Source organism: Haliotis rubra, unplaced genomic scaffold, assembly GCF_003918875.1.
Source record: "Haliotis rubra isolate DU_JTF1 unplaced genomic scaffold, ASM391887v1 Scf99, whole genome shotgun sequence".
Classification (NCBI taxonomy): domain Eukaryota; kingdom Metazoa; phylum Mollusca; class Gastropoda; order Lepetellida; family Haliotidae; genus Haliotis; species Haliotis rubra.
This window is the reverse complement of record NW_025767734.1, coordinates 883,251-908,276: the sequence shown is the minus strand read 5'-3', so window position 1 is coordinate 908,276 and position 25,026 is coordinate 883,251. Positions and strand designations below refer to the sequence as shown.

The 25,026-nt window shown below is 41.7% G+C and overlaps 1 protein-coding gene across 1 annotated transcript; it reads left to right on the top strand.

The window, feature by feature from the left end:
* Nucleotides 1-101: 101 nt before the first annotated feature.
* Nucleotides 102-24,512, top strand: LOC124265710 (6-pyruvoyl tetrahydrobiopterin synthase-like). The gene is made up of 7 exons (XM_046700513.1): nucleotides 102-189; nucleotides 18,321-18,408; nucleotides 18,963-19,042; nucleotides 20,045-20,067; nucleotides 22,822-22,878; nucleotides 23,133-23,203; nucleotides 24,008-24,512. Exons 2-7 carry the CDS (start codon nucleotides 18,335-18,337, stop codon nucleotides 24,150-24,152), a joined length of 450 nt encoding a protein of 149 aa, XP_046556469.1. The 5' UTR covers nucleotides 102-189; nucleotides 18,321-18,334; the 3' UTR covers nucleotides 24,153-24,512.
* The last annotated feature ends 514 nt before the right edge of the window (nucleotides 24,513-25,026 follow it).

Here is a 25,026-nt window from a genome sequence, read left to right as displayed (position 1 = left end):
AGAGAAGACCGGTATTTTTTTAATTGATGGGAATATGTACGCAATATGAATTACGTGGCCAACCAATGAAATGACAGGGATTTACCTGCGAATTACCTTGGAGAAAAGTTAAACCTATTTCTATTTAGCGTTGAAACTGCAATAACACTGCCCAGTGCCGCCACACGTCTTGACGACGGAGACCAGAAGGTACGTGAGCATTGACCATTAGGCCAAAACACTAGCAAAGGCATGCTAGGAACGTCCTGTAGAGGCCTGCAAATATACTGAATAATATTGCAGGATGTAACATAACCTTCCAGCTATTCGGCTCTCTGGGTATACTCCCCGTCCTATCATTATTATCAGTATCCCTTTAGAATGTACTGTACTAGGTAAATAGGTATTGTTCATGTATATAAGTAAAATATGAGCTAAATAGCACAATTGATCTTTCTACCCAGTGAACAATGCCATTTACCCGAATTCATATTTTGTTTCACTAACGGAAAACTACCACTATGCTATGCTGTTTCAAAATGGTATGGTTCGATTCCCCACATGGTACAATGTGTGAAGCCCATTTCTTGTGTCCCCCGCCATGATATTGCTGGAATATTACTAAAAGTGGCGTAAAACCATACTCACTCACTCAAAATGGTAGTTATACATGGCTTTGTCGTGTCGTGTTATGTCTTTCTCGTCTCGTCATTTCCCGTCTCATCGCTCCATCTTCCAGTGTTATCGCTATATACTGAAAGCGATACAGCGATGTCCCTTCTCGGTCACCACAGAAAGATGAGTTGGTTCTCCTGTGTTGTGATGTCTTCCAGTAGTATAAACAATGGGGGTACGGGACCAGCCTATATAAGGCAAGGAATCAATAAGTATCTATTCCTAACTCATATTAATTTATAAATCCATAACACAACTACTTTTCATCTCCCCTGTAAAAAAAAGTAGCCACAGTCTTTCTAGTAAGACTATGTGGTACGGGACCAGCCCATATAAGGCAAGGAATCAATAAGTATACATTCCTAACTCATATTTATTTATAAACCCATAACACAACTACTTTTTATCTCCCTGTAAAGTAGTCATAGTCTTACTCGAAAGAGTAAGACTATGGCTACCTTTTACAGTGGTGATAAAAAATAACCATAATCTTACTCGAAAGAGTAAGACTATGGTGTATGGGGTCACCATATATAAGGCAAGCAATCAATAAGTATCTATTCCTCAATTTGTAAACCCATAAGATCACATCAATTTAAAATATTGACTTCAGCAAAACAATTTAACGTGTATCTTCTATGATGTCTTTGGTTTTCGTAATAAATGCTTGTTTGGCTTGTTGTATCCCTTGGTTTATGTATTTTTTTTCCTCGTTCTCGCCGATAGCAGAACTTTTTTGATGAAACTTTGATCGAATCTCTTCTTTCATTTTGTTATATTTTTCGAGTTCACATAGGATCAAACGAAACTCTTCCTCTGAGATTTTTTTATCATTGAGTGCGGTGGAAATATGGTCTTCTATAGTGTTTAACTTTGCTTCAGCAAGAATTCTAATTTCATCGTGTTTCTTAGCTTTACGATTCAATTTGCGAGATACAAATTTAAACACTGACCCAGCTATTCCTGTCACTACAGCTGTTATTTCAAGGCCTAACACCACTGGTGCGGCTACGATGGTGGTCAACAATCCAACTCCTACTGCTCCTAATCCCATGCTAGTTGCCATAAGAGTGGTATCAGCCCAATCCATGTAGTTTAAAGCTCTATTGTATTTTTTGTGTAGTGATGCCCGAATATCACGGTCTTGTTCTAGCTGACGTTTTATTTCACATATCTGTTTAAGTCGAAACCCTTCTACGCTTCCCTTTATATTTCCTTCATCATCAAAGACTGGGTATAGAAGCCCCATTTTATGTGTTTATAATATATTTTATAAATTATTTTTTAATTATATGTCATTTAATTTTTGATTAATATATTTGAGGCTTATAAGGTTTAGATTATTGTACAGGTAAATGGGTGAGACATTAATAGGTATGTTTTCGTCTAAAATACGAACCCCATCTAGGCTTATTAATGGTTTATAACCTTGTCTTATTATGATTCGGCAACGTTTATTCTCGTGTCTTTTAAACCAAATTATTCTCAGGCCGTCTAAAAGTATTCTTGGACTGGACATCTCTGCGAGATATACGTCTATAACTAGCGTGGTGTGTGATTTTATACCATAATTTGAGTCTGAAAAAAAATCACGTTGGTAATCGTAAATGCTGTGAATGAATAAACTGGCATTCAAGCCGACTGGAGCTAACATGTTACCAGTGTGCCCTGGTATTCGTAATACTTGAACAGTATTTTCTTTGAAGGGATTAAAGGACGTAAGAACAATCCCGTTGTTTGTAATTTTGAAAACGAAATCATTTTGATTAAAAAAGATGTAAGGTGAGGTTAGTGTTATTTTAATTAACCATTCAAGCTCTGAAAAATCTGCTAGTGGCATTCGTTCGTATACGTCGTCTTTATAGTATAGTAGGTACGGGGTGTCTTCCTCATCAGGTAAATTGAACCGCTTTGTGTCTCCTAGATCACCGAGTGTTACATTGGGGTGATGACTTACCATTGTTTATATAACTGTTATAAAATAGTTTCCAATTGTTTTTCTGATAATTTCTCAGGCATTAACTTCAATTCAATAAAATGTATGTTCTCGGTCTATCGCTTTCTCTCTCTATCGCTTTCTTGCTCTATCACTTTCTCGCCTTGGTATATCGCTTTTTTGCTCTATCGCTTTCTCGCTCTATCGCTTTCTCGCTCTATCGCTTTCTTGCTCTATCGCTTTCTCGCGTAATGGTATCGCTTTCTCGTCTCGTGCTATCGCTTTCTTGTCTCGCGTTATCGCTTTCTCGTCTCGCGTTATCGATTTCTCGTCTCGTGCTATCGCTTTCTCGTCTCGTGTTATCGCTTTCTTGTCTTGTGATATCGCTTTCTCGCCTCCGAATTTTAAGGCGAGAAAGCGATGGCCCTAATCAGCCACCATAGTGAAGAGGGTAGTTACGAGATCGATAACATCTCGTTGGAGTTCGACATGGTGACTAATCCTGATCTCGCCCGGCAGATTCGAAATCAGTACTTTGGGAAAATGACCATCCTGTACAATAGGATACTGCGACATAGAATGATATTACGTGACAAGAGCGATACGGTATGGAATATGAACATGAAGGTGCCGGCGCGATCGATGAAAGGTATATTAATCATACCCGTGGAGGAATACGATCCATTCGAAAGAGACAGCGAGAAATTTTTCTACCCAGGGATCACCAAAGTGGAAGTGACCACAGAGGGAGTGCCTAATCAGCTATTTAGCCATGGAATGAAGGCTATCAGCAGTGGGATGAAATTATGAAGCTACCGGCTATCAAACGAAACTCAATAGTCAACGACGTAGTCAATGACCTGGATCTATCCTCCGTGCATATCGGGGATTACCTAACCACAAAGTACGCGTTATGGTTGGATATGAGATCGACAGATGACGACACTCTTCACGGTAGTGGTCGTCGCATCGACAACGGAAGCGAGGGTATAACCATTCAAATAATGAAGAAGGCTCAACCAACTGGTAAATTAAAATTATATTTATATGTAATTATGGACGCGCAACTTAATATAGAGAATGGGAGATTTGTGCAAGCAATCTATTAATTTACCACGAGATCCGCACTGCGCCATAATATGTGGGCTGACGGGTTGTGGCAAGACATTTTTCGTACTGGATTTGTTGGAGGGGTACTATAAAGACGTATTTGACAATATCATTATCTTATGTCCTACTATAAATATGAACAAGACTTACACGGATAGATCTTGGGTGATGACGGATCCCGATGTATATAAAATCGATCCGGGAACACACCTGCAGGACTATTTGAAAGTTTATCACAACAAATTTAAAGGGAAGCCGACGCTATTCATCCTGGATGACTGCAGCGCTAATAGAGAGATAACGAGAAAGAGAGATATGCTGTCCTACCTAGCGTTTTCAGGTCGACACGCAGAACATAGCGTCTGGGTGCTGACACAAAAATTCAACTCTGTGTTAAAGGATTTACGTGAACAGACGCTATGGGTAGCTCTATTTCACTGCAAGGACAGGGATTCGTTCGAGGAATGCTTGAGAGAGAGAACGATGTGATGAGTAAACTAGACCGGGAACGGGTTAAGAAACAGCTCGACAAAACTAAACATGCTATGCTCGTGTTGAAAACCGACCAACCAGTGGATTACCAAGTAATAGTTTAGTAATTTTTAGTAAATTTTAGTAATGTTTTAGTAATTTTTAGTAAATTTTAGTAATGTTTTAGTAATTTTAGTAAGTTTTAGTATAAATGTCTGTTTTTGAAGTTATAGTCGTGTGTAACCTAACCTTTATCTCTCTGTATTTAGTGTGGGTTGGTTATTATTTAAAAAAAAAATTAAAACTAGATTACTATATTATAAAATGGATTGTGATGAATTACTAGAACAGATGTTAGTTTCAGATGAACGAAAGGACGACAAGCAGCGAGACAGACTGGTAACACTAGTTGTGGGTGGTAAGGCAAAACAATATTTAGGAGATAATATAACTGCTGATAAAATTCAGAAAATGTCAGATGAGGAAATAAATAAATTATACGCTAGGTATGAGTCACAACTCGGGGCTGAGATGACAAAAGTTATAGGTTCTACTATTACCCAGATTTACACAGGTATAGCGTCATTATTTTTACCCATCCCACCGGAACGTCGACTCTATTTGTGGGAGGACCTAGAGAAAGACCCGTTTATTGAACACGCCTTGAGCTCTATCAGTTGCGTGCTGTACCACAAATACGGGATGTTTTTAGCCCCGGTGACGGCGGCGATTATCACAGCAAAGCATTGTCAATTTAAAGAGGAAAAAAAAAATAATAATAATATACAAGATGGATACTACCCAGGAAGATATAACCAAGATTCCAGAGGAGGAAACACCGAAGACGGAGCCAGTGACGCATGTCACAAAGAAGAACAAAAAAAGAGTTGAAGCTGGTAGAAAAGACGCCTTAGCCAGGCACCATAAAAATAATTACACATTGTGGTTTACCGTAGGTGGTGTAGTAGCCACTGCTGTTGTTTCATTATTTATGTTATTTAAACCAAAACAAACACAACCACAGCCATCACCAACACCCCCAGAGGAGATCAACCGTCATATTATGATATAATTAAAATTATATTTCTATTAATATATATTATGTCTGAGGGAAAAACATTCGTTAATGATGCGTACCACGCCTTAGTGGTTTCCGGATTAGCAGTAGGATACGCTTGGTTGACTAAAATGATTATAAAACAACCGACTATAAAACTCGACTTCGACCTGCAGGATATTGCTATGCTTACTATGAATATTGGTATGGCGATGGCCACCAAGGATGTTCTGATAAAACAAGGTATTATACCTGAAAATATTTTAAAGTAATATATATAATATGGCCACGATAGCAATGATGGTTGGTGGAGCTCTTGTGAATGCCCTAGCATTTTCCGGGAGTAATTATCTAATTTCTAAATTACGAGCGTCAAACGCGGCTGAGGACGAAGCGGAGAGAAAACGACACCATATAGCTGTAGAAAAACTGCAGACCGCACAGGCTGAATATGCTAAGAGACGCATGAAGAGATTAGATTTATCAATAATCAACTACATAGCGAAAATCATTCTGTTAGAACTTTCAAGGACGTCGACGAAGCTATGAAAGAATACTACGTGCTAACAGGTAAACAACTAGAACCATTAGGCAATGCACCAACGATTTCACAGTATTACACTCCTTCCGATGGGCAAAAAGATCGTGAGTTGGTATTCGTGGCACTGGGTTTAGCATCGACAGTGTTAATTGTGAAACAATTAGACTAATTACACAAATTATTACATGTATATCAAAAATGAGATACGTACCATATCTTTGTCAATGGGTTCTTATGGGGAAAACTGAAATTTGTGGTAATAAAAGCCGCATTGAGGGTTATTGTTGTTTTCACCGTAAAGGTTATACTAACTATACTTGTTCGGTGTGTGGTATAGGAGTTAAAGGTCATTACCGATTATGTAAAGCCCACGGCGCGGATAAATTACGATTTAAACTTATTTATGATTAGAAAAAAAACTACATCTTCGAATGTAAACCTTTGTTAAAGATAATGGTATAAGTATATATATTTATAGCACTGTGGTATGATTTGTAATTCCTCACGTACGAATCCTCTACGTGGACCGTCTTTCAAGAAGTATAGGTTGGGTTCCCCGTCTTTGATATCCACTCGATTTATATTGTACGTTTTCATAGACCATATAGGATCTGTAGCACGTTTACGGGTGTCTCCCTCGTATTCACCTGGTTGATATAAATATCTAACAAGCGCGCGATCTGGAATTTTTGTTTCCTTTTTACGACGGGGTGCTGCTGCCTCTGATACAACGGATTTCATACGGATTGCTTGTTTGAGTGGCATTTTGGAAGTTGAGACGTACAATATGGAACAAGTTTTTATGGATAACAACTTCTTTATTTCGTGAGTGCGACGTTTCGATACAGATTCTTGTACCGTTGTCAAGCAAGCAGAGATACATGAAGTGGAGGAGCTGCATATTTATACTGTGTATAACAATGAAACTACATACATTGTAATTGACAAAGGAAACAACATAATTGCCATAATTGGTTAAGCAGTTAGCTGATGAAGCCAGTGAGAACACAAAGGATAGTGAATGGAAGCCAGAGATGTATAAATACAGGAGTGGTACAATGAAGGGGATGTTTATACAATAGGTGAGAAGGTTGTGTCTATGCCTGCCTGTTGTTTCAGGAGTCGGCTGATTTGATGTGATGGTTTACCAATGTAGGGAATGGATATCTTTCAGCAATTTTTCCGGTAAGGTGCGGGTCGCATGACTTCCACTTTTCTTGTGTCCATGTTGCATCAAGATAGCCCTCACTGACCCATGCTGGAGTTTATATACAGGCGACGAGACAGCGATGACGTGGCACTGATGACGTCATGGTCGCGCGTGAGGGTGGTGACGTGGCACCGGTGACGTCACCATGAGGTGGTGGCGCCGCCATGGTCTTTGATTGGTTTAGCTCTCCTATATATCATGAGAGGGGGTGGCCGAAGCAGTGTTACAATGGACAGGATGGAGAACTGGGACTTGGAATTAATGTCTTTGGAGGCACCCTCGTCCTCGCCTCCCTTACCGGCATGGCAGTGCCATCAATGCCATGGCTGCGTGCCCGTCTATGTCAATGGTAGCATAGATTATAACGGGACATTTCAGTGCGTGTACTGCGGTGCCGTGCTGAAGGATACCTACATCCGTTGCCTCACTCATGGCAGCAAGTGCCCGGTGAAAACAAAGATGACCATCCAGCCGTGTCAATGCAGGTGCCAGCTCTGGTCCCTTGAGTGAGGTACACTAAAAAAACTCGGCCTTTTCAGGGCTACCCATCTCTCTCAAAAGAAGGGTTCATTTCAATGCCAACAATAACAACACTAGATTAGATTTATCAATAATCAACTACAACGCGAAAATCATTCTGTTAGAACTTTCAAGGACGTCGACGAAGCTATGAAAGAATACTACGTGCTAACAGGTAAACAACTAGAACCATTAGGCAATGCACCAACGATTTCACAGTATTACACTCCTTCCGATGGGCAAAAAGATCGTGAGTTGGTATTCGTGGCACTGGGTTTAGCATCGACAGTGTTAATTGTGAAACAATTAGACTAATTACACAAATTATTACATGTATATCAAAAATGAGATACGTACCATATCTTTGTCAATGGGTTCTTATGGGGAAAACTGAAATTTGTGGTAATAAAAGCCGCATTGAGGGTTATTGTTGTTTTCACCGTAAAGGTTATACTAACTATACTTGTTCGGTGTGTGGTATAGGAGTTAAAGGTCATTACCGATTATGTAAAGCCCACGGCGCGGATAAATTACGATTTAAACTTATTTATGATTAGAAAAAAACTACATCTTCGAATGTAAACCTTTGTTAAAGATAATGGTATAAGTATATATATTTTTTTTATCACTGTGGTATGATTTGTAATTCCTCACGTACGAATCCTCTACGTGGACCGTCTTTCAAGAAGTATAGGGTGGGTTCCCCGTCTTTGATATCCACTCGATTTATTTTGTACGTTTTCATAGACCATATAGGATCTGTAGCACGTTTACGGGTGTCTCCCTCGTATTCACCTGGTTGATATAAATATCTAACAAGCGCGCGATCTGGAATTTTTGTTTCCTTTTTACGACGGGGTGCTGCTGCCTCTGATACAACGGATTTCATACGGATTGCTTGTTTGAGTGGCATTTTGGAAGTTGAGACGTACAATATGGAACAAGTTTTTATGGATAGCAACTTCTTTATTTCGTGAGTGCGACGTTTCGATACAGATTTTTGTACCGTTGTCAAGCAACAGAGATACATGAAGTGGAGGAGCTGCATATTTATACTGTGTATAACAATGAAACTACATACATTGTAATTGACAAAGGAAACAACATAATTGCCATAATTGGTTAAGCAGTTAGCTGATGAAGCCAGTGAGAACACAAAGGATAGTGAATGGAAGCCAGAGATGTATAAATACAGGAGTGGTACAATGAAGGGGATGTTTATACAATAGGTGAGAAGGTTGTGTCTATGCCTGCCTGTTGTTTCAGGAGTCGGCTGATTTGATGTGATGGTTTACCAATGTAGGGAATGGATATCTTTCAGCAATTTTTCCGGTAAGGTGCGGGTCGCATGACTTCCACTTTTCTTGTGTCCATGTTGCATCAAGATAGCCCTCACTGACCCATGCTGGAGTTTATATACAGGCGACGAGACAGCGATGACGTGGCACTGATGACGTCATGGTCGCGCGTGAGGGTGGTGACGTGGCACCGGTGACGTCACCATGAGGTGGTGGCGCCGCCATGGTCTTTGATTGGCTTAGCTCTCCTATATATCATGAGAGGGGGTGGCCGAAGCAGTGTTACAATGGACAGGATGGAGAACTGGGACTTGGAATTAATGTCTTTGGAGGCACCCTCGTCCTCGCCTCCCTTACCGGCATGGCAGTGCCATCAATGCCATGGCTGCGTGCCCGTCTATGTCAATGGTAGCATAGATTATAACGCCACGTGTCTGCTGCTCCCTGAAGGATACCTACATCCCTTTGGCAGCAAGTGCCCGGTGAAAACAAAGATGACCATCCAGCCGTGTCAATGCAGGTGCCAGCTCTGGTCCCTTGAGTGAGGTACACCACTGGCCTTTTCAGGGCTCCACCAGGTCAAAAGAAGGGTTCTAATGCCAACAATAACAACATGAGGGTGACATTTTGTCAAACGTTGGATTTCCCCGCTCCACCAGGCTCTCCCTTCTCTTCCCTTTGACAGATTGTAAACGACCGCAATCCACCAGGTCTGAGTCTAACAGGGTACAACAGGATGAGGGTGACCATTTCCACCAGGTTGACCCTGAAGAGGAGACAACGTAACACAAGAGTGCAATACAATAACATTTTATTGATTGATAGATCAACAGATGAACAAGGCAATCACATTTTACGGGTTAAACATCAGTACATCATAAAAGAAAATGTCTGCAACAAAAGTCCATGGGGGATTTGTTCACTCTTTATAGCCATAGGGGAGAGTTTCCCTGGGGACGCCTTGTGGGTCGTACTGCACTCGTCGTTTGGTGTAGACCAACCGATAGCTTTTGGTGGTGTCCTTGGACAACAACGAGTTGCCCTGGCGAAGTCCTCCGCGAAAGATGCGGTGTGGGTACGGGACAGTGATGTTGGCTTGATCCCTCTGACAGACGAGGTTCTTCATGCTGTCAAAGTTGACATGTTGGCTCGCCCTGTGATTTAAAGTAAATCCTCAGACTTTGCTGATGCCCACACTGCCGTCAGATTGAGGATGACGTAGCTTGTAGGCATAATTCTTGGGTCCTGCCGAGACAAAGGTTTGAATGCTGTTGCCCCCTCCCAGTTCATCAGTCAGCTCCCCCAAGGTATCTCCCAGTGGAGGGTTGTAGCTTAGTGGACGGTGAATGTAGATGATACTGTCCGTATCAAAATAGAGGATACGACGGTCCAAGGGTTGCAAATAAGAATACAACTTGAGACGGGCTTGTGCCGTCACCCAGGCTGCAATGGCCACATTGTGGGCTGGATGGGGGTCGTGAAATTCTGTCTGAGGTTCGTGAGTGACACAGATGAGGTCTTCATTGATGATGTTGATGTCTTTCACCACACAGCGATCATCCCTGAGGAGGGCAAAGTACCTCTCAGGGGAACTGATGTATTCCGTCTTGGCAAACCCAACGCGTTGACCAAACTTGCCCTAGTGATTGTTCAGGCATGCTTTTGCTAAGGCACGTAGTCCTGGGTTTTTGCGAATGTGAGCAGGATCCAAGGTGACTCCTTCTTTTTGCTGTTTCTCGTTGATGTAGGCGTTTGGGTCTGGACAGCCTTCTGGGTATCCACTGGCCTCTTGCTTGATCTTGAAGAAATTGTCTACATACTTGGCAAACAGTGTCAGGGTCGTAGGTCGTGAGCGTGTCAAAGTGCCAAGCCTCAAAGATGTGAAGCACTTGATAACTTTTCAACAGCATACTGAAGCTCCTTGTTGACGTAGGTACTTCATCCCCGTTGGGGTAGGAAGCATCCAACTGCTCTTCAGCACAAGTACGGCACAGAGGAAATAACAACTTACCCTGGACACGGTAAGGAAGAACAGGATGATAGAGGTCAGTGGGTGGCAAGACTCGGCACTGGATCAGGCCGTGTAACTCAAACAAATCAGACACGGGAGGATGATCTTTGATCTCAGGATGCCCCACGGGGAAAGTGCCATACTTGCAGATGTAAGGGTACAGCGAGCAAACATCCACATATTTGATTTCTTCATCTTCTTTGGCTTCGTAGTACAGTTTGGTGGCGTTGGTACGTCGTCCAAAGAAGGCATCTCTGGGATCCAACAGGTCAGGCATGTAGGCATGGGGTCCTTGCAGGGTGGCCAGGAAGGCTCTCAGGTCACCATTGTCTTTCTGTTGTTTCAGAAAATCACCTTCCCAGAGGGTCACCACTTGGTCGATGTCGGGATGTTGACGTAACACACCCAGTCGGTACATGGTATGATGGTATCGTTCCCAAGGTGCTGTACCCAAGCTAGCATGGTGTTCACATCGGCCCGTCTTGTAACAGCGAGTACATCCATGCCAGAAACAGCCCAAGTATTCATACACGGTGCGTGTCTTAGCGTCGTAGCCATCCACCATGTAGTGACTGCCATCAGCACAGTCAAAGCCTACTTCTCCACCATTACGAGCATGTTGGATGTGGACACCAGGGTGTTGATGCATGACCCAGTTGAGCCAGTGGAGACACTGAAGAGAGTAGCGACGCTGGGGGCGATAACCTTGAGTAGGTATGATGGCAATGGTGCGGGGTTCCAAAAACTGTTTTCGGAAGGTGAGCATGCAAGCCATGGGTAGAGTCACCGCTTCATAGAAAGGGTCCACGTTGCTCTGTTGGATGAATATGTTGCGGAATGCAGCACAGTCTCGACGCAAAATGTCCACATCACTCTGACAGTAGGTCGACAATTCTTCATCCAGATCAAAGACAGCCCCTTCAGCCACCCGTGCATCGTACCAGGCCAAGAAAGCTTTACGTTCGGCAGGAAACATGCTGTCAGGATCGTAGGTAGACACGGGAGGATAAGGACCCACATAGCCTTGGTGAGCTTCGGTGTTGAAGAAGTGAGGGAAGTAGCCTTTCTTGAGTTCCGTCAATGCAAACGTTTTTGGAAACTGCTTCAGAGCCATCGTGAGGAAATTGAGTGAATCCTTGAAAACAAGGCGCCCCACGGTCATCTGCAAGATGTGTTGCCCACGTAGTGTGACCTGGGGTGCTTTCACGAGATGTTGATGGAAGTACTGTTGGAGCAAGTGTCCATCATACCCACGGTAGTTGTGAGCAATGACCAAAGACGTCGTCATCATCAATGGTAGGGGAAATGTCGTCTTCATCGTCTTGTTCTTCGTCGTCTTGTTGTTCTACATCATCATTGGATTCTAGTGATGTCGGTTTGGATTGTTTTGAGGCACGGCCCGACGGCTGCTGGTGGGATGCCTTACGTTTCTTCTTCTTCTGTTTCTTTTCTGTCAGGGCCATCAGTGAGTCGCCCATGTCCTTCAAGGTCGCAGATCCCCGAAACACTTTGATGCGACTAGGCCCTTCTCCTTCCTTACGCCAGGGCACTTTTCACACAGTTGATCCGAAGCCTCTGGAAATACATTTTCCACATCCCAGATGCACCACGCACAAGTTGGGAACATGAGTCCCTTGATCTTGGGTACATTCAAAGTCATAGAAGATGAACTGACGCTGTTGTCGTTCTTTGTCTTCCTCCTTGTTTTTACCCTCTTCATCTTGTGTGGGTGGTTTGATGACAGACATGTAGCACTGGTGGTTGGGTTTCAAGGGTTCTTTGCAAATCTTGCAGTTACGATTCGTGCCACACTGGTGGTTGGCCATGCCCTGGATTCTTCTCACGTTGACTTTGGCCAGACATCGATGACACGTGTGGATGGTGGAGCAGGTGCTGGGATGCTTGGCAGGGGCTGTCAGATGCCGTTGAAAGCAGGTTGGGTTTCGGAACCACCCACCAAATTGGAGACAGGAGAGCCCTTCATTGTCCACGTCGCCACAGTATCCAGGACATTGGCACCAGTAACATTAAAATTCTCGGGTGCAGCAATGATCTCCACCGTGGGCGTATCCTTGGTCACAAGTTTCACAGTAGTAGGGATAACCTGTAAAAGCTGACATGGATGTTATGACATCGTAATGCTGATGGTGATGATACAAGTGAAAGATCTTGGTGGGTTGAGCCACTTCACTCTTGTACAGGAGCCGATTCATATCATCTTGGGAGTAGATTTTGAGCTGATAGTAAGGCGCCAAACGTTGAGCAAACAGTTCCCACGTGGCATGTCCTGTACAAGGCCCTTCTGAGATCTTGAGTTGACGAAATAAGCCCTTGGCTGCCTTCAACTGCGCTGGTCTTCGTTCGTCATGTATGTACCGCCATTCCTTCACCCATTCCTTGGTCACAGGATCGGGTTTGTGTTCGTGGTGACTGGCCACGACCAGGGCATGGGCAAAGCAGAGTTGATCCTCATTCTTGATTTGAACGATGCATTGTTTCTTTTCCAGGAAGGCGTTTAAGCCGACAAGGTGTGTTGCCCGCCCTTGTCCCTCACCTATACGATCAGGATGCAACACGACAACACCTGCTACAACTGTGGAAAAAACGAAGGTCATCTCAGTTATGCCTGTCCACATCCCTGCCGTCACTGTGGTAAAGAGGACCATAAGAGTATGAACTGCTCTAACAAGACCCAGAAACGTCCGGCTCCCATCAACCATCCAAGTGAACCACCAAAGAAAGTGAGTAAACTTGAAAGCAAACATCTACTGGCTCTACTCAATGAAAGGGTCCTCCTCGTTCAAGACCGCATAGACACCATGCACTCTGTACTTCAACGTGTCTTGCACTTTGTTGAACCCATGGACGATTCCAGCAGTACTGCCTCCAGTGCACCACCATCACCACAATAGATACCTCGGTGATCTCACCCACCCATACCAACGGCCCCACGATGGTACCAGATGGCGGCGCCCACGGTGACCGGATATGCCGCCATCTTGAAAAAGACCCCAGGGAGACGTTGTTCACTACTCTCCCACCTCACCACGTCTAACTTCTACGTTATGCTTGGTTAGCAGTTTCGACACAGATCCCATGAATTCCCGGGCCTGGATCGACTTGTAATAAATCAGGCCATGTAAGCCGACTACGCTTGTATATTCGCTTAAACGCTTGTGCTACTTGATCCACGTCTTTCGTGGTTAATGGTTCAGCTTCCTTGTAGCGGCTGGCTACGTCTACAACTGTCAGGGGGTACTTATAGGTTTTACTTCTCAGCCTGTCGTGTGGAAGAAACAACAGGTCGGCCTGGTGAACTTGATTAGGTGTATGTATACCGAATTTTCTCCTCGGTATATATTTTGGTGCTGGTAAGTATATTTGCCATATAGCTTGTTTTTGTAACCAGGCTTTGGCTTTTTCTTCGAAACACGTGCGGCTTTAGATAATTTTGTAATAGCGTCTACCCCTTTCCAATATCCTCGCGGGCTGTAGTAAATTTTCTCCATTATATATATAAATTTAAAAAAATTTATGACCGTAAGCAAAGGTTTTGACACCATCTGAAGCTATCCATCGTTTTGTATCCATTGGTGATAGAGATGTCTTATTTATAGTCATCCCGTATATCTTGTGCCCGTCACTACGAAGTATGTTCATCTGGTGTGTGAACGTTTTCTTCTCGAACAGGGTCTGTTTGTAGAGGGTATGTTTAATATGACGTTTCACCTCGTTCTTTTTCACACCTTTAGCCTTTCTTATTTCAGCGTCGTCTGCTTTTTTGATAGAATACATCTTAGGTCTCAATCCGACGTATTCGGTGATTGGTGTGCCAGCACATTCATCCTTCATCTTACCTAACACCTTTTTGTTGACTTGGCCATTCATGGGGTGGTCTTTTGGGTAATCACTGGTATCGTATAGGTATATATTGTTTTTCATATCCTCGTACACGTCCTCCGTTTGAATTTCCATGAGTAATGAATCCGTATCCGTGTACAACACCTCACACCCTTCACCGTATTGTTTCTTGAGCTCGTTATAGTAGAAGTCATACATGAGATGTTTGGATAGGTCTAGAATGCTCATACGAACATAAACCGGTCGATTAAGTATAATGTGTCTCTTTTTCATATGTATTGCTGCCAAGTCATCATCGAATATAATACTTCTATTGTAAGCCGGGCTGGATATCAATTTCCTGAGTTTGTTTTCCTCACTCGACCGGACTAGCGTCGGTACAGTTGTACAGTTACAGTTGTAAATTGCGATAGTGAATGATGTACTTGGTTTTATTCATCAAGTTAGGTACGAGTTTTTCAACGTTTACCACCCGTCCTGTAGGACCCAGCAAATTTCGTTGGTAGTCAGACATCCATTCTATATTCACCTTCAAACGCTCTGGAGCCAGGGGATAACTGTTGTGTGAGGTGTGTAAATCCTCCAGATATTCTAAATCCACTTCGAATATATAACCCTTGTTCGAATCCGGTGCGAATTGCTCATAACATCATCGATCTCAGATGTCCACTCGAAACCACAGGTAGGTAGATACTGGCTCATGGCCCAGCCGTACAGGTTGTTTGCAAATAGATAGAGTAGATAGTTTGTAGGTTTTTTAGGGTTGTAGCCTTTCACATACTCGTTGTTAGCTTTGGCATAACGTTTTGATACCATGGAAATACCACCTCGTAACCCTTTCTCAATAAACAGATGCATATTGTAATCGGTGAATAATTCTTATTTCACACCGGTTTTCTTCAGTAGGGCATCCCACGAGAGCCCAGGACTTGAATAATACCATGCCGGGTCCAACCCGTATTGCTTCAAACACGTTTTTCTGAATATCTCGAAAACATCAGCCAGCAATAACACATCTGTTTTCAAATACAAATCGTGATAATCACCTAGATTCTGACACCCCAGTTTTGTTTTTTTCTCTCGGCATATCCATTCGTACGGCTGTCTCCCCTACACCTAGGCAATCAACCCTGTGCGAATCTAGCAGATCAGCCCTAGAAAACCCGTGAAGGCACCTTTCACAAAAGTGTTTCATTTCCCTGTGTTACGACTGATTGTACAACAGTCTGCTGAAAATTCTTTATCCATGTGTAGTGATATTTTTCACCTTGTTGGATCATAAATATATTGATCATTTTACGACAATCCTTATACAATAAAGGACTTATCCTGTGTACTATTACGTTTTTACCTTCGTGTCCGAAAACGTTTATGGCTAAGTCTGGATTCTGTTGTTCTATTTTTTGGATCTGAGAGATTGGGGTGGGTTCGTCTATACCTTCCCAATTGAGCCCGTCATCTTCTGGATAACTGGAAAGTCTATCGGAATGTTTTTCAACTGGAAATTTAGCAGATTTTATCGCTATCCTCATACAATTGTTGTCTCGGTTTTTAACGTTAACCATCGCTTGTTTTTTTCTTGAAATACTCAGACAGGGGTAAGTACGATCCACCTTTTTCAATGGTATATAGTTTGCTATATCCAGGTAGACCATATTAATCTCGTCAACAACCCAACCAGAACCCATATTAGTGTAACGATCTAGTGTTTCTCGCATTTTTTCTAATGATCTTTCTATAGAAGAGTTGATAGTGTCTGGTTGCGTTGTAACTTCTTGATTACCTCTGAAGTAAACATTGGTGTATTCAGTTGTTTCATTCGACTGTTGTTTCTCTAGTGTCATGTTTAACGTGAGTTGAAATTTAATACCTCTTAAATCTTTCAGTTCTTCGTTTACTTTGTCAAATACCAATGGTTTTATATCTTCAACGTCTATGTTTCTTTGAACTTCCATCTTCCAACCTCTCAAATATTTACCTACAGCATGCTCAGTAGGCGTGAATTGTAATTCTATAGGTTTTTGTTCTTTCAGTAATTCAATTTCACAGTAAGTGTTTTTTGATACTTAAAACCTAATAAATCTAGTAATTCATGTTTTCTCATACGAGAATAACCTCGAAGTCCACGGTCTCGTGCTTGCTTTTTCAATTCATGTACTGTCAACATATCATAAATTTACAAACAAAGTTTGTTGATACTATATGTGAAACAATTCTCTAAATAGACCAACATACTTCATGTTAAACATAAGATGATGTAATAGATATAGGATTGTGTAATCTAACCCGTAACATAAACCTTTCGTACATCGAGGGACTTGATGCCCTTTGCTTCATGAAATGTGACACTCTCATGGTTAGAAAAGACATAAACACAGTCTTCCTCGGGAGATAAAAACTTATATGTTTACAAATTAATAGGATACTTATTGATTCCATGCACCGTACCGCATAGTCTTCCTCTTTTGAGTAAGACTATAGCTACTTTTTACAGGTGAGGTGAAACAGTAGTTATGTTATGGAATAGATACTTATTGATTGCTTGCCTTATATAGGCAGACTTCTTAGGTTACTCAACATGCAATTGACAGTGGTTTATTAGAGTGAGTGAGTGAGTGAGTTTAGTTTTGCACCATTTGTATATAAAGAACTTCACAAAACAAACAAAGCAACAGTAACTGTTGTATACTATCTCGTATCACTCTTGAAGAGTGAGTGAGTTTATTTTACGCCGCACGCAGCAATGTTCCAGCTATATGGCGGCGGTCTGTAAATAATCGAGTCTGGGCCAGACAATTCAGTGATCAACAGCATGAGTATAGATCTGCGCAAATGGGAACCGATGACATGTGTCAACCATGCCAGCGTGCCTGACCACCCGATCCCGTTAGTCGCCGCTTACCATGCTTACTGAAGGTTCATTCTAACCCGGACCTTCACGGGTGGTTTATTAGAGATAAAGGTATATGGTTGAGGCCAATGTTTTAAATGTTTGCAAAACCCTGTGATTGTAGTCTACACTCATGCCCTATTATATCACCAGCCTGCAGATTGGATAAATATTCAATGGGGCGTCACCGTCCTCGACTCCCCTATCACTCAATGAACACATAGTTTCTATAGCTCAAGAACTTCATCAGACTGGACAATTACTTTAGATGGTGGAGATTGGGGCCAGGATAATTAGAAGATTACAGTTAGAATTTACATTTAGAGGTCTTAAATCAACGATAAAGGGCCGCAAATATTTTTAAAAAGCAGCTTTATTTTCTAATTATAAACTTCAAGGCAAAATAGTCCATGGTTGATGGTGGCAAAAGGTCAAACAACGGTATCACTGTAATGTTTTGACCTTTACAATGCAGTGTTTCGGCGGTAGTTTCTGGCCTAGTAACTAAACTGTTTTACCGGGCAGTTTACAATGTGCATATAACACACTCTATGGCCGAGACTTGTCTCGTCGTTTCTTGCAGGAAGCGGGGCGGTGGGGTAGCTTAGTGGTTGAAGCGTTCGTTCGTCGCGCCGGGGACCCGGGTTCTATTTCCCACATGGGTGCAATATGTGGAACCCATTTCTGGTGTCCCCCGCCGTGATATAGCTGGAGTATTGCTAAAAGCGGCGTAAAACTAAACTCACTCACTCACTCTTGCAGGAAGCCAGTTAACAATGGAGCCGACCAAGGACAGAATTGTTTACATCAGCAGGACGGACATATTCTGCGCCGGGCACAGGCTGTTTTCGTAAGTGTTAAATCGTCTGTTTACTTCACTGGGAATAGTACATAATGAAAGAAGGGCGTTAGTTTTACAGTCACGTCGTGTGTAAATAAATGTGACAAATGTGGTTGGATACGAATACGTTTAGTAATATCACCACGTGACTGTGAACACGGCCTCTACTAATGCCTTTACAGTCTTTACAACTTTTACCAACGATTTTGCCAATGATCACGTATGTCCCCCCCAACCCCCACCCCCCATTGTTTCTTTTGAAGTAGGCCTTTTTAACAGGCATTTGTAATTTGAATTATGGTTGTTCTTTACATGGTACATTTCGGCAACGAGAGTTGATCATTAGTCGTATGTCCCGCATCACACTCTCAACACACACCGTGACCTTGGTAATCCGGATCCTGTAAATCCTGAAAGTCGGAGTAATACTGGACACGCTCTCTCATACTCACACAACCTAAGATTCGTTCATCTCGACTCTTCTATCCCAGGGAACTATACTGTCTGCATCACTATTCATCAAAGGATTCAAATCATTATTGTAGCAAACATTTCTTCCACAGTAAAGACCTCACAGAGGAGGAAAATGTAAAAATATTTGGAAAATGCAGCTCAGTAAACGGCCATGGACACAACTACAAAGGTAAGATAAATATAATGTCGTCATGACATGAATTGTCAAATGAAAACAAAATGACAAACCACAAACATGTAACAGCAAAAAAACCGTGTTCTGGAGGTTATATAAAGAACTGATGTTCTCGGACACAGTGTTTGATAGCACAAATGCAACCACTTCGCGGAAAAGTGTTTGTCATGCTGCTTTAGATTCGCTGCTGAGTTGGACTGCGCATGATTAACAGAAAATAGTTTTAGGCGCTAGTGACAGGTTGTTGATGGGTAGCTCTCTCCAAGTGATAAACATTCAACTACAATTGTGTAGATCAAATAGAAATAGTTGAGAGAATTATCCGCTGACACTGAACATTTAAAAGATAAACAGCTTCTTCATTATAAGTTTTAAGCTATTTATTAGTGTATTTTACATTTCTCAATATGTTAAAAGGGGATTTGACGTTTAGTTGGTTATAAGGGGATTTGACGTTTAGTTGGTTATAAGGGGATTTGACGTTTAGTTGGTTATAAGGGGATTTGACGTTTACGTTTAGCTGGTTATATGTTATAAGGGATTTGACGTTTAGTTGGTTATAAGGGGATTTGACGTTTAGTTGGTTATAAGGGGATTTGACGTTTAGTGGATTGAAGGTTAGTGAAAATGTATGTAAATTAGTTTAGTTTCCACTATGAACCATAGGTAGCCTATTTCAATTTCCACTGCGTTACAACTAGCGTTTCATGTAACGTGGCTGTAACATGATAATCACGAGCTTGGTGATGATGTCTTGTGAAACACGCTTTATTGGGATCTTTTGGTGATTGCTTTGTGGGCCCTGATTGTGACAAATTATATTGTTATATTTCATATGGATGTAAGCATAATTTTGGTGTTTAATTTGGCATCAGTAATGTTTCCTCCATACAACGACGACATTGCGTTTACAATGCGTGTTTACGTGTTTACAAATGGTTGTTTATGAGTTGCGTGATATCATTGTTCACGGCTCTTCATTTTTCTTGTCTGCAGTTCGTGTGACGCTGCGCGGGCCAGTGAGTAGACAGCTTTCCTTGTTGTTGAACTGCGTAGGACGTCATATTGAATCTTGCATATGTACAATAATTCATCCCCACCATTTTGAACAGTACCTGTACCTAACTCGATCCCTGAATCGGTAGAAGATTTTCACCGCCATATGCAACATCGACGTCTTCAGTGTCCACATCTTCTCGTCTTTAATGTCCGTGTCTACAATCTTCAATATCCATGTCCCCAAGTCTTCAATATCCATGTCTCAAGTCTTCAATATCCATGTCCCCAAGTCTTCAATGTCCATGTCCCCAAGTCTTCAATGTCCATGTTCGTCACGATATGGCTGAAATATTGCCGATGTGACGTTAAATAATAACTCACTCATTCACTCACTCAATGTCCATGTCCTCAAGTCTCCAGTGACCATGTCCTCAAGTCTCCAATGTCCATGTCCTCAAGTCTCCAGTGACCATGTCCTCAAGTCTTCAATGTCCATGTCCTCAAGTCTTCAATATCCATATCCTCAAGTATTCAATATCCATATCCTCAAGTCGTCAATGTCCATATCCTCAAGTCTTCAATGTCCATATCCTCAAGTCTTCAAAATTCATATCCCCAAGACTTCAATGACCATGTCCTCAAGTATCCAATGTCCATGTCCTCAAGTCTTCAATGTCCATGTCTCAAGTCTTCAATATCCATATCCTCAAGTCTTCAATATCCATATCCCCAAGACTTCAATATCCATGTCCTCAAGTCTTCAATGTCCATATCCTCAAGTCTTCAATATCCATATCCTCAAGTATTCAATGTCCATGTCCTCAAGTCTTCAATGTCCATATCCCCAAGCTTTCAATGTCCATGTCCTCAAGTATCCAATGTTCATGTCCTCAAATCTTCAATGTCCATGTCTTTAAGTCTTCAATGTCCATTTCATCAAGTCTTCAATGTCAATATCCTCAATTCTTCAATATCCATACCCCCAAGACTTCAATGTCCATGTATTAAAGTCTCCAGTGTCAATATCCTCAAGTCTTCAATGTCCATATCCCCAAGTCTTCAATATCCATATCCTCAAGTCTTCAATATCCATATCCCTCAGTCTTCAATATCCATGTCCTCAAGTCTTCAATGTCCATGTCCTCAAGTCTTCAATATTCATATCCTCAAGTCTTCAATATCCATGTCCTCAAGTGTTCAATGTCCATGTCCTCAAGTCTTCAATATCCATATCCTCAAGTCTTCAATGTCCATATCCTCAAGTCTTCAATGTCCATGTCCTCAAGTCTTCAATGTCCATGTCCTCATAGTCTCTTCAATGTCCATATCCTCAAGTGTTCAATGTCCATGTCTTCAATATCCATATCCTCAAGTCTTCAATATCCATATCCTCAAGTCTTCAATATCCATGTCCTCAAGTCTTCAATATCCATGTCCTCAAGTCTTCAATATCCATGTCTTCAAGTCTTCAATGTCCATGTCCTCAAGTCTTCAATATTCATATCCTCAAGTCTTCAATATCCATATCCCTAAGTCTTCAATATCCATATCCTCAAGTCTTCAATGTCCATATCCTCAAGTCTTCAATATCCATATCCTCAAGTCTTCAATATCCATGTCCTCAAGTCTTCAATATCCATATCCTCAAGTCTTCAATATCCATATCCCTCAGTCTTCAATATCCATATCCCCAAGTCTTCAATGTCCATATCCTCAAGTCTTCAATATCCATATCCTCAAGTCTTCAATATCCATGTCCTTAAGTCTTCAATATCCATGTCCTCAAGTCTTCAATATCCATATCCTCAAGTCTTCAATATCCATGTCCTCAAGTCTTCAATGTCAATATCCTCAAGTCTTCAATGTCCATATCCTCAAGTCTTCAATATCCATATCCTCAAGTCTTCAATATCCATGTCCTCAAGTCTTCAATCTCATTCATATCCTCAAGTCTTCAATATCCATGTCCTCAAGTGTTCAATGTCCATGTCCTCAAGTCTTCAATATCCATATCCTCAAGTCTTCAATAATCATATCCTCAAGTGTTCAATATCCATACCCCCAAGACTTCAATGTCCATGTATTATAGTCTCCAGTGTCAATATCCTCAAGTCTTCAATGTCCATATCCTCAAGTCTTCAATATCCATATCCTCAAGTCTTCAATATCCATGTCCTCAAGTCTTCAATATCCATATCCTCAAGTCTTCAATATCCATGTCCTCAAGTCTTCAATATCCATATCCTCAAGTCTTCAATGTCCATGTCCTCAAGTCTTCAATGTCCATGTCCTCAAGTCTTCAATATCCATGTCCTCAAGTCTTCAATATTCATATCCTCAAGTCTTCAATATCCATGTCCTCAGTCTTCAATATCCATGTCCTCAAGTCTTCAATGTCCATGTCCTCAAGTCTTCTTCAATATCCATATCCATATCCTCAAGTCTTCAATATCCATGTCCTCAAGTCTTCAATGTCCATGTCCTCAAGTCTTCAATGTCCATATCCTCAAGTCTTCAATATCCATATCCTCAAGTCTTCAATATCCATATCCCTCAGTCTTCAATATCCATGTCCTCAAGTCTTCAATATCCATGTCCTCAAGTCTTCAATATCCATGTCCTCAAGTCTTCAATATCCATGTCCTCAAGTCTTCAATGTCCATGTCCTCAAGTCTTCAATGTCCATGTCCTCAAGTCTTCAATGTCAATATCCTCAAGTCTTCAATATTCATATCCTCAAGTCTTCAATATCTATATCCTCAAGTATGTTTCAGGTTCATCCAGTCACAGGAATGGTCTTCGATTCTGCCTTACTAGGAAGCCTTATGACTGTAAGCACGCGTATGCTGAAATGTTTGTGTGTTTCTGTACACGCTTGTGGGTGTGCTTCGATCTGGACAAGTTTGTAAATGTGTCTGTATGTCTGTAAATGTGTTTTCGTCTAATTGCTTCGTTGCAGGGGTGCATGTAAATGTCTCTTTAAATGTTTTAAATGTTTGATGGCGTGTGCTCACAAGCGTAATAAAGTCCTTGATCACTCTCTCGCCCTCCGAAACAGGAGTCAGCTACATGTATATGATTTCAGGAATGTATCATGGATGTCCTTGACCACAAGAACATCAACATGGACGTCCCTGACTTCTGGGATACGGTCACGTGAGTTTCCCAGCCTGGTCTGTAGATATAGAGCTAGCACGGCTCTATTTAGTACAGTGATTTCTGACCAGTAGGTATTTGACCTGCCTCCATCAGACCTGTGTTTACGGGTAGCAAGTTGTCCCAACCGTGAACTACACTTAAGCAAATGGCATACCTTACACGTGTTATTTACATTAGTTATTCTAGTTATAATTCGCAGATCCTAATACCAACTATGTAAGGTAAACGCACCAACCTATTTTATTGTCATCATGACTGAGCTTGCATGGTACAGAGATATGTTGATTACCCTCAAATTATCTCAAAAACGTGTGTTATTCAACACTTAAGACCATTCTAGCTTTAAGGTCACAATGTGAGTTTCTAATATTTCATGCAAAATGTCTGGACATTATACTGATGCCATGTTCAGATATTATCAATTCATACTGATCCAATACCTATGCTGACATTGTGATTACATTTTCTAAGTAAAGAACATATTCTTGTACGTTTTCGTGCAAGTTCCATGTGGGATTTGGATCCACACTCTCAAAGTGAGGAAACTTGTCTCCAGCAAGTCAACGGTCAAACCCACAGTATGTGATATAGACTACAGCTGTCAGGCTTTCATTTGTTGAAGCGGCGGCTGTGTAGTGTAATCCCAAATACAACATAATTATGTTGCAACTGACTACTTTCTGAAAGTCATGCCTATAACATTTTGAATGGTCTGAGCTTTTCACAAGCGACCGATTACCATTTATCTAGAACTTTGATATTACATGAAATGTAGCAAATTGTGTCTTGGTTTAATTGCAGGACCACGGAGAACATCGTGATGTTCATCTGGAATCAACTGAAGAGAAAGATCCCCGCTGATCTCCTCTACGAAGTGCAGGTGCAGGCCAGCGAGAGAAACACAGTCTCGTACCGTGGGAGAACGAGGCTGCGCAGTCACAGTTAGAGTAGTCTCCCCTGCAGCTGAACACAATTTACTAAGACTCACGGTCACGTAATACTGTACCGTGTGGGGACGGAAATGCACACATGTACGCATAGTTGCACAAGTACACTATGCATCTGGGTGCCGTTGTACAAAGCAACCTTAGCGCTACGCTAGTTGTAAGTCTATGTTAAGGTATGGGAGTTACGGTCACCTTAGCGCTGAGATCGCTTTGTACAACGGCACCCTGATCAGGAGATCACCGGACACCTGCCTCGGGGAGAACGCGGTATATTCCACCCCAAGTCAAAATAATTGACGTTGTTCTAATATACTAAGTATGCCCTTTTAAAATGGAATAAAACACAATTGCTTTGTTGATTTGCTGTCTGTTTTTTCTCCTTTACTCTCTGAAGAAGGAACATATAGAGAATATTTCATGTGTCAAGTGAAATATGATGGAATATGATTAAATACGACTTTGGATTTTGGATGTCTTTGTTTAATAAATAGTGTACTTCAAAATAAGAATTTGGTGATTTTGACATTTCCAGGCAGTTTGTGTTGCTTGAAGATTGTGACTAGTGTGACTGAGACATTGGACGTATGTAGTCGAGCAGAAAGATGATCCGTTGCACCAGGCTGCTGCTTTGGCAAACGATTGTTCACCAACTCACAGGGTTAATTTTAGGCAGACAGGGTTTTCAGGCAGGAATTCACAGGTTCTAAACAAGGAAGGTATAGTTCAACCTCTCCTAGATTTCGTTCAAACATTCAAGTTCTGGTTCTGACTTTGTTGCCAAAAGGTCAAGTTCTACCCCGTGTGGTTCTAAATATACTTCCCTCGGAGCCTAATTGTTGATATTCCTGCACGCCAGGGTTTACGGGTGTGGAA